An 11,156-nucleotide genomic window follows, 5' to 3' on the forward strand; every position below is an offset into this window, starting at 1 on the left:
CCCGAGTTCACGCTAAGTTTACGATTTTCCGGGGTGAAAGGCCCCTGTGCATATAAACCCGTTATTTTAGAGGGAAAGGTCTCTTTGGGGGTGGAAAGGGGGGGGGGTAGATTATTGCACACGTTTCATTTGTTTATATACGCCGTGGTGATTGATGAGAGAGGGAATTCACGGGCGCTGGAACGAACTATACATTCTACCTGGAAGATTTGTAGTCCATTAGCCCGGTAGCCAGTGAAGAGCATGGATTTACCTATCGCAAGTCTGTTGCTGAGTACTGAGTGCTAATGGACTCAGAGAGGATTTTTCTTGTCAAACTGAATCACTAATTTTATCTATTTTCGAAGATGTATGGAGAGCTTTGTAGACGAAGATTGGTGTTTGGTTGATGCGTTTGGATGAATATTATTGACGCAAGATGGAAGAATCGTCGCATTCTCATCATGTATTTAAATTAAGGGTCACAAGGGTAAAAAGGGTTATAAGGGCCAGATCAGGGGCTATGAGGGTAATGATAAGGGTTATGAGGGTCAGGTTAAGGGTTACAAGGGTCAGAATAAGGGGTACAAGTGGCCAAATAATTACAAGGGTCCAAATAAGGGTCACAAAGATCAGATGAAGGGTTCAAAAAGGTTACGAGGGTCAGATTAAGGGTTACAACTGTCCAAATAAGGGTCGTAAGGGTCAGATTACAGGTCATGTGGGTCAGATCAAGGGTCATGAGAATCAAAATAAAGGTTACAAGGTTCCAAATAGAGATTACAGGGGTCCAAATAAAGGTCACAAGGGTCAGATTAAGGCTCATAAGGGTCATTAGAATCAGATTAAGGATTCAAATAAGGGTCACAAGGGTCCGGTTAAGGGACATGGGGCTCAAAAATCAAGAGTCAGAAACTAAAGATCACCGGGGTCAGAATAAGGGTCACGAGGGTTACAATGACGGCCCCATTAGAGATCCAAATAAGGGTCACAAGGGTCAGATTAAGGATCGCAAATATCAGAAATGAAGGGTCAGTAACTAAAGTTCACAAGGGTCAAAATATAGTCACAAGGGTTAGGTAAAGGTTCGCAAGGGTCTAAATAAGGGTCGCGGGGGTCATATGCTAGTCGGCAGGCGGAGCAAGCACGAGGCGCAAGCTCCTAGTTATAAACGTTATCTATGAAAAACATGGAGACAATCGTAAGAAAAACCTGTTCTCCAGGGAAATACCTCAAAGTACATTTTAATCCGGTTTCCCCTCATTTTAGAAAAATATTTTCCTCTCAGTCATCCCCAATTCCCCCCCCGTAATATTAAAATTAAACAGGTTCCAGAAACACCACGACGATGTCACCACTGCCACCCGGTACACGTGGCTACACCAAATAATTACGTACCTCATACACCAGTGCAGTATTACACACCGAGTCACTGCATGGACGGTCACAATGGCACGTACACGCCGCACCGTGGCAACTCCTACCACGGGGGTGAGTTAAGTTCATTTTTCAATTAGCATAAATCTGGAAAATTTACGATGTTAATGCTTACTGCATCCCCACGCACAACCCGTCCCCCGGCTCTCCCTTCTCTACACCGTTGCAGGTCTCCTCGCCACTGTCTGTTTACCCAATCCGATGGGTGGGGAGAGGTTTGATTGATTGAAGCGATTTATTGTGTCCTGAAGTACTAACAATTCCCCGAGGACAATCCGCACAGTTTTTATATGTTTTGGCGCTAAAATGCAGATGGCTTTTTATTTATTAATAGAAAACGATTAATAGAATTGCAAATGGTGACTGCATAGTGGTCTAATGATGGAGTTTTTCAATTATTTTAATTAATTAGAAACAATTATTACTATTTTTTGCAATTATTCATCTAATTTTATTTCTAGTTTTTAAATTTCTTTTAGTCGTTATTATTTTAGTTCATTCCTTCCAAATTTTTTATTTCACCTCGCGATTGGACTACTTCTCCACAATCTTTCCTAAAATTCTAAATCAATTAATTTTTATTTCCTATTTAATTTTTTCAATTAATAAATTTTTTATTTTCAATTAATTAAAAATTCAAGAGCATAATTACCGGATTTCTCCTGCTTTCTACTAATTTTCAGTGAATAATTGAAATAAAATTACCGTTCTCATTAATTTTCAACGACAAAATTCCTCGAAATATCAGTGAAACTGAACTGTGATAACAATTTCTGAAAATTCTGCCGGAAATTGCAGCTAAAAATTGGCAGTACTTCCAAAAAAATGGTTTATTTGAATTGAATAAACATTATTTGAATCAAACAAATCATCGATTAGAATCAAATAAATGATTTACTTGATTCAAATAAAATTCACTCAATTCTATTTAATTTATTTAATTTCATCCGGAGCGAGAGTGCAACTACCGTCGCCTGTGTGAGCGATTCAATTTTCCAAACCTCCAGCCACAAAGTTCGAAGACATTAATTATTTTTCTAATAAAAATCCTTCGGAACACCATCGACTGTCCTGCATTATTGGTCAGCTTGAATTTTAATTTTTCGCGTTCAGTCACTCGCTCAAACTCGAAGATTTATCTTCCTAAAGTAAAGAATAACCTGTCTCTATCGTCTCCAATGGATCAAGCAGGTACTGCCCTGAATTTGTTATTCAGTCGTTACCCTGATGTAGATATTTTCAACGATTCAATGGTTCTCTAGTGAATAAGGCATATGAAACTGCAAAAATTTATTATTGACGTCACACGCAACAATTACGATCTCTTTTCTTTTTGTTTCCTATCTTCATCTCTTCTCTTTGCCGCTAGACATTTATGTTAACCTCTTTTGTATNTTTTTTTTTTTTTTTTTTTTTTTTTTTTTTTTTTTTTTTTTTTTTTTTTTTTTTTTTTTTTTTTTTTTTTTTTTTTTTTTTTTTTTTTTTTTTTTTTTTTTTTTTTTTTTTTTTTTTTTTTTTTTTTTTTTTTTTTTTTTTTTTTTTTTTTTTTTTTTTTTTTTTTTTTTTTTTTTTTTTTTTTTTTTTTTTTTTTTTTTTTTTTTTTTTTTTTTTTTTTTTTTTTTTTTTTTTTTTTTTTTTTTTTTTTTTTTTTTTTTTTTTTTTTTTTTTTTTTTTTTTTTTTTTTTTTTTTTTTTTTTTTTTTTTTTTTTTTTTTTTTTTTTTTTTTTTTTTTTTTTTTTTTTTTTTTTTTTTTTTTTTTTTTTTTTTTTTTTTTTTTTTTTTTTTTTTTTTTTTTTTTTTTTTTTTTTTTTTTTTTTTTTTTTTTTTTTTTTTTTTTTTTTTTTTTTTTTTTTTTTTTTTTTTTTTTTTTTTTTTTTTTTTTTTTTTTTTTTTTTTTTTTTTTTTTTTTTTTTTTTTTTTTTTTTTTTTTTTTTTTTTTTTTTTTTTTTTTTTTTTTTTTTTTTTTTTTTTTTTTTTTTTTTTTTTTTTTTTTTTTTACCTAGTGCGAATATGTAAACCGCAATGCGTTTATTATTCCCAAACTATTTGTAGGTCTTGTAATTGGCTTCGGGAGTGTTGACTTGAATAAACAAATAAATAAATAATTCAAATAAACCACGGCAGGCTCTGATTTTGAACGCAATGGAGCTGCCGAGATTGCTAGCCGGATCAGGGCTGAGGACAGATGGAGTCGGTCAAATCTACGAGATTTTATCGCGGTTAACCCAACAATACATCCTGCGGATTACCTATTTACAATGTACATACGTCGCGCTGGGTTTCTCGTTTACGTGTCAGAATTTACGCACAGTAGGAAAGTTTGAGCGGCCATTTGCCGGCTTCCGTCTCTGTTGGAGCCGCTGGTGCTCTCTTGCTCTTCCCATTTGTATGTTTACACTGGGGGTGAGTTGCTAGAGAGCAGTCGTTCAACTGAATTAATACGTTACCAGGAGTAACTCCCTGCTGTTGGCATCCTCCAGAGGACAGCCAACAGTCGGAATTATACGGGGAATCGTAATATAATGGGGGTCTGCCTGAGGTGGACGGGAAAATATGAGAATGAGAGAGGATTTTTTATGCGGGATGTACATTTAGTTTTGTGTTGAGGGGAACATAATTGTTTGTGGATGAAGCGGAAATCTTTTTATTTTTTTTTACTCTTTTTTTTAAGATCAAATCAGTAGCGAAGTGGTCAAACGATTTAAGTCGACTTTGGCTACTGGGCAGTTTTCAATGAATATCTCGAAATCTAAGGGAGATAGGAAAATTTTTCTCATAACCTTGTTAGTAGCTCTCAATTTGCTCTACAAAAAAGGTTATTATGAAAATTTCGCTATGTCCTTTGGATTTCAAAATATTTCTGAAAAACTCAAATAAAGACTAAATTGACTTAAACCGTTTGACCACTTCGCTACTGAAATGTTTTTAAGTCAAATGAAAGGGAGTGATATGCAGTCATTTTTGTGTTGAATTGAACACAATTGTGTAGGATTTAACTAGGATTTTTGTTTATATGGGGAAAGTTCGTTCTTGAATTGAGGAATTTTTGTGAAAAAACAAGAATTGCGATTTTCGTAAATTAATGTAGATGTGAATGCTGATGTAATCGGCAATGAGCACTAATTTTGGAGCATTTTACTCTTGAATATTCACTCGAGTTTATCGTACCGAACTTTTGAAGAGTTTTCCTCTGCAATTTAAGTGGAAAATTCCGTTCTGCGAAGACAATGAAACTAGGGATAGAATTTTGTACCGGTCAGACTCTAAATTTAGAAAGTTTTAATGAGTGAATTTTTCAATTAAATTAGTTTAAACTTATTGAATTCATGGATAATTAATATAGTACTAATATTCAGTCAATTTGCATTGAATTCAATACTTTTGTCTTTAAATTAAGTATTTTTTTACTTGAGAAAATTTTTTTTTTCATTGAGAACATTTTCGACTTGAATATTTGATTTTAGTTTTTGGTATTCAATTTTTGAAGATTTTCTTCTGCAATTTAAGTGGAAAATTTCATTCTGCGAAGACAAGGCAACCAGGAATAGAATTTTGTACAGATCAGACTACAAATGTGGAGATTTCGACGACTAAATTTGTCAATTAAATATAATTCAATTAGTTTAATTCATAGATAATTAATTTATCAATACAATTAAATCAATTAATTAACAGATCCAATTGATGAATAATTTAATTATCAATTTAATCATTCATGGATAAATTGAATGAATGAATTAATTTAATTTATGGATAATTGACAGTTGAAAAATTGATTGAATTTCAACTGACAAAAAATTACCCCCGAATTAAACTAAAATCCTCACGTTTCAGACCGCAATTTCCACTATTCAAATAAATCGATGACTTCCCCCATGCCTGATGGAATGTACGAATCATGAGCCCCATTTGTCAGCGACATCGATGCGGGCCGTCACTTCGTCGCGATCTCTCGCGCGAGATCGAAAGGACATTGACTCACTGACTGACCATTCAATTCGTGAAACGCAGGTCTCGCATAACTGTACTCTCCACGAGCCAAGACCTATTCACGACAAAACAGCGAGCAACTCCCGAGATCTATTTTCATCATCACACTCCGAGATATAATTCCCCACATGCGGCATTTCAGAATTTTTTAAATCCCGATTTAAAAAAAAAAACATTTGTTACTACATTGACAGAAAAAATTACCTCTGCCGAAGACTAACTATAACTATGTATTCCACGTGAAAATATTTGACGGAGTGGAACAGATTAACTTGAGGTAAATTAACCAACTCGACAGAAGGAAATTTAATACCTTTCACAAAAATTAAATTTTCGTCGTGATCATCAGAAATATCCCTAGAAGAATTCCAACTGTTGGCAGAAAAAAATAAAATCTATTGTACGACAATCATTTGATCTGAGAGAACTCCACAGGTTTACACCACAGAAAGAATATTTTTTTCCCCAAAAAAATTGTCCCCTCGAAATTATTTACTTTTGCCAATAACACAGTTATCGTCAAGAAAATTGTAGTTTCTTCTTGAAATTATCACTTGTTCCATGGAAATTATAAGTGTTTATCGGACAAAGATATACACTACTCAATAACATTGACTTGATAAAAGATGTAGACCGAATGAATTAACCCGAAAGCCATATAAATATCTCACGAGAGCAATTACTACAACGAAAATTATCACGTTTCGGTGGAAACTTTCTTTTTTGTCCACAAGTAAATTGATTCAACACGACAAAAGATGTCTCCAGGGGACCATATAATTTCTCCCAGTGTCTAAAAATATTATTTTCGTCCGCTAAAACCCTCTCACCTCCCGACACTAGATCGCGAACTCTCGTGTCGAGCGGTTATCGACTTTGTAATCTAGTGATCGACCGTGGCATTGACCCCCGGCTATCAACCTTGACCACTGGAGGCGTGACAGTCGTAGAATAATGATCAGTACTCACCAATGGAGCCTCAGCACTGGGCGTTCGCGCCGTACGATTGGCTGACTATAACCGTCCGCGATCCTCCCAAAAGCATTTTTCGGCTGCTCTCTCGCGTCAACTGAAAATAAACCCATGATTTTCAGTATTAGGTTAACCTGAGAGGGAAGTGGGTCAAGTAATCTCGCATTAAGTTCAGTCACGAAATCGCGATTGGAGAGCGCTGGAGACCCTTCGGACACGTCTTGTAGGGACTGGACGGGTCGTACGATACCATAAAAGGCGCTAATTCTAGTGAGTGAGTACTTCAGCGTTTTTGCAGGGGAACGCATGGCGTTTCGCACAGTAGGTGGTCTCGCTCGGCCGTAAATAGAACAGCTCCAGTGGTATTTCGTGGTAAAAAACAGTGTCAAAGTACTTGTGCGACAAAAGTGATTGAACATAATTATTTTAAATGTGCGGCGCGCGGTCGGAGTCATCTGGTTTACCGGCATGCGCCATATTGGTATTATAAGGGATCAGAGTTGCGGGGGGAGGAGGTGTGATGGTGCCTGAGAAGTTTAATTGTAATTGATTGATGATAATTAATGAAATAGTGTGAGTTTATTCAACGGTTGAGGAAGGCGTTGAGTGATGGTCTTGGGGCGACAGCTGATTGAATGATTTGAAATTTAAAGTTCAGGTGAGATGTTATTGGGTGCGGTAATTATTACGGGTGGGAAGTATTACTTGACCGGAAGTAGACGCTGTGATTGGTTGGTTGTAACTTTAGTTGTAGTTCAAGGATTTTTTCTTGTTAAGAAGAAATTGAAATTAAAACTGAAAATACAATATTGAAATTTTAATTTAGATTCAAATTTTTTTGTCAAGTTGGTAACATTATGATATGTTTTGAATTTATTTGGCACGCAATTGTGCCAAAATACATGAGAATGCAGTGAAATTTCATGGAAAAATGGATTTTACGAATTTCACACAATTTTGGTGAAACTTCAAATTTTTAAGACGTGAATATTCTGTACAAATTGTGGTGAATGTTCAATTAATTCAATTTAATACAAAATTAGTTTTTAAAAATGATTATTTTAATTAATTCAGTAATTTTTTAATTAATTGAAAATTTGAAAATATACTCCCCTGAATTTTTCTCATTTCTATGGATTTTTGTGGAATAATTGAACTGAAATTTACACTTTCCACTGATTTTTGTACATTAAATGGTGAATTTTCAAAGACGAAATTATTTGAAATTGAATGGAAAATTAAGTTTCACAAATTTCATGAAATTCCTAATTTTACTAAAATGCAATGAAATTTAAGATTTTTAAAACGTGAATATTCAGAGTCAAATTGTAATGGATTTTCAATTAATTCAGTATAATAAAAAATGAATAAAATAGATGAATTATTTTAATTCATTCGTTAATTAATTTTTTAATTAATTGAAGATTCACGAATATAATTCCTTGAATTTTCCGGATATCAATCAATATTTATGGAATACTTCAACTCAAATTTACAGTCCTCATTGATTTTTTCACAAGAAAAATTCAATTTTTAAATTAAAAATTTTTTTTTTTCAACTAAATTTTTTTAAATCTGTTTTTGATGGCACGATTTTTTTTTAAATTTCAGTAAGACTCGCTAGATAAAAAAATGAATAAAAAAATGAAAAACCAAAAATAATTTCAACAATCACTAAAAAATGGTGAATAAATTTTGATTTCGCCCTCACCCTTGAAAAATCAAGAGCCTGAAGGGTCGCAAGAACGATTTCCCGTCATTCTTTTGGAAATTAGACTACAAAAACTCCATCCCCAACAAAAAAAAATTCATTCAATTCTTTCTGCGAACGTTTTCATCCCGTAACTGAAAAAAAAGTTAATCGAGAATTAAGAGACGGGAAGGAGAGCCCAGAGAAGGAAGAAAAATGTAATGGAATAGTTTCCACTTGCGTGAGTTTCATTTGAAATGTTTCCTATCGCGTTCGGGCGTCCATTAACCCCCCGCTCTGTTGATTCATGCTCGTTGGATGTTAAAGGCTGCAATAGAGTCCCCAAAAATTGAACATTTATTCATTGCTACTGGAACTCCGGATAATTGGATCGATATGGGAAATTGAATATCCGCTGTGGAAATTCGTGGCAGACAAGGCGTATTCATTGGCTTTTGAAATATCAGTACAAAGTGTTTGATCTGTCTCGCACAGCAGTCCTCATTATGCCAATTAGTTGTGATGCTCACGATGCAAATGCTCTTGCGTAATGAAATGAACTGACATCATGCGGAATATTTCTTTCCGATTTGTCTCGGGGTTGTTGACATTTTATCCTCGGGAGACGCCGTGAAAAAATGTAAAGCGTCATTTGTGGGATCTCATTGCAGAGGGATGGTTCATATTGCAGTCGCGGTAGATTAAATTTCATTTTTTTGGTTAATAATTGGAGAATAAAGAGTCAGAATAGCCACGAGGTTCAGAATTTTTCGTTTGGAACAATTAGGCTCACGAGAGCTATCTGCGTCGTCATTCGTGAAATTCTAATGTTTAAAAATGTAAATGTTAAATTATTATTTGTTAAACATCAATATGAAAACTATGTCCCCCTGAAGAGATTTTTTGCCGTGTTGAATCAATCCACTTGTAGAAAATAAGAAAGTTAAAACATAATTTTCGTTGCAGTGATTGTTCTCGTGAGACATTTATATGTCTTTCGGGTAAATACTTTCGTTCTACAGAGAATTATATGAGGCTCCGGTTTTACCAAGTCAATGTTATTGAGTAGTGTATATCTTTGTCCAATAAACACTTATAATTTCCACGGAACAAATGATAATTTCAAGAGGAAACTACAATTTTCTTGACGATAAATGTGTTATTGGGAAAAGTAAATAATTTCGAGGGGACAATTTTTTTTTGGGAAAAAAATATTCTTTCCTCGTCAATGTATTCTTTCTGTGGTATAAACCTACGGAGTTCTCTGAGATCAAATGATTGTTGTACAATAGATTATATTTTTTTCCACCAACAGTTGGAATTCTTCTAGAGATATTTCCGATGATCACGACGAAAATTTAATTTTTGTGACAGATATTAAATTTCCTTCTGGCAAGCCTGGCAATCTGTTTCTATCGTGTTTTGAAAAAAATATATTGATGCATAAATAAATGACTAAATAAATTCACATGGTTTTCGTGAAAAACAAATAATTATTCATATATTTGTCGAACAAGATTAAAATTTTTTCTCAAATATCGACAAAAATGAGGGCAACTCCTTTTTTACTGAATCAATAAATACATAACGCTCATGAATGTAATATGATAATTATCCCTTTCCTAGTCTCAAATAAAATTTACCTTGAACAGCTGTGTGAACTTGGAGTCGAAGTTTGATAAATCGATTTTTTTTCTTATAGTATCGATTGTACTCAGTGAGTACCTGAACGTACCACATTCATTTTCGTTTGTACCCCGCATCCCTAGACGTAAAGGGTGCGGAAAAAATGGTGCAGCATCGGAAATGAAGGTACGGAAAAAATTTTCATGAGCAAGGATTCAGCATGGATAGTACTTGTATGTACTATATTTTTCCATTTCATTTATCAACCCCTTCAATACTTTACCCACTTCTAAAATCTTAAATGTATGAAGGACGTCAGGCAAACATACAGATAGCTTCTAAATCGTTACTACTCGTTTGTACCTACGAAAATTATTAATTATTATTATTATTATTATTCTAATCAAATCACCTGATTCCATTTTTATCAACCGTAAAATCATCGTAATGGATTCCATATGTAGTTCGTGAAGTTTTGATGTGGGTACGTCTCATCTTCCGTACTTCCACTCCCATCGCAGTACAAACGGAACAATTTACTGTACATGATAATGAGACCAAGTACAAACCATTAAGAGCTTCAAAAACAGTCGTAGATCATTCAGAAAAATGATACAAACGTTTTTCTGAATTTTTCCGAGATAATCGCGAAAAACGAAATCGCCAAAAAAAATTAATTTAATTCATCTGGTGTAGGGAGTAAGAAGTGGAAAAACGCAATTCTGAGCCGTCCATCTGCCTATAGGGAACCCAAATTTCCTCAGGAATCGAATGGAATAGGTTTTAAGGCTCTATCTCTCATAGTTTCCGCGATAATCGCGAAAAACGAAATCGCCAAAAAAAATTAATTTAATTTATCTGGTATAGGGTGTAGGAAGTGGATAAACGTAATTCTGAGCCGTCCATCTGCCTATAGGGTCCTCAAATTTCCTCAGGAATCGAATGGAATAGGTTTTAAGGCTCTATCTCTCATAGTTTCCGAGATAATTCCGGAAAACGAAATCGGCAAAAAATAATAATTTAATTTATCTTGTATAGGGTGTAGAACGTGGAAAAACGTAATTCTGAGCCATCCATCCTCCTATGGGGAACCCAAAATTGGTTTTAAGGCTCTATCTCTCATAGTTTCCGAGATAATCGCGAAAAACGGAATCGAAAAAAAAAATTAATTTAATTTATCTGGTATAGGGTGTAGGAAGTGGAAAAACGCAATTCTGAGCCGTCCATCTGCCTATAGGGACCTCAAATTTCCTCAGGAATCGAATGGAAGAGGTTTTAAGGCTCTATCTCTCATAGTTTCCGAGATAATCGCGAAAAACGGAATCGAAAAAAAAAATTAATTTAATTTATCTGGTATAGGACGTAGGAAGTGGAAAAACGTAATTCTGAGCCGCCCATCTTCCTATGGGGGACCCAAAATTGGTTTTAAGGCTCTATCTCTCATAGTTTCCGAGATAATCGC

The 11,156-nt window shown here is 34.1% G+C and overlaps 2 protein-coding genes across 4 annotated transcripts in view; one reads left to right on the forward strand and one right to left on the reverse strand.

Annotated features, from left to right (window-relative positions):
• The window catches only part of LOC107038960 (fatty-acid amide hydrolase 2), a 135,673-nt gene that overhangs the window by 68,504 nt on the left and 56,013 nt on the right, over window positions 1–11,156 (reverse strand). For 2 of the 3 annotated variants that reach the window (XM_015258338.1, XM_015258336.1), the window contains exon 3: window positions 6,376–6,475. The exons of the other annotated variant lie outside the window; for it this stretch is intronic. The gene's annotated coding sequence lies outside the window, so the exon portion shown is untranslated. The remainder of the gene's footprint in view (window positions 1–6,375; window positions 6,476–11,156) is intronic. 3 annotated transcript variants of the gene reach the window in all.
• LOC107038957 (monocarboxylate transporter 10) overlaps window positions 1–11,156 on the forward strand; it is a 56,144-nt gene that overhangs the window by 1,070 nt on the left and 43,918 nt on the right. Inside the window, exon 2 of the mRNA XM_015258332.1 lies at window positions 1,308–1,470. Within this exon, the coding sequence (XP_015113818.1) occupies window positions 1,308–1,470 (163 nt within the window). The remainder of the gene's footprint in view (window positions 1–1,307; window positions 1,471–11,156) is intronic.

The sequence above is a fragment of the Diachasma alloeum genome, unplaced genomic scaffold (assembly GCF_001412515.2).
Source record: "Diachasma alloeum isolate Michigan unplaced genomic scaffold, Dall2.0 Dall_scaffold_00289, whole genome shotgun sequence".
Classification (NCBI taxonomy): Eukaryota; Metazoa; Arthropoda; class Insecta; order Hymenoptera; family Braconidae; genus Diachasma; species Diachasma alloeum.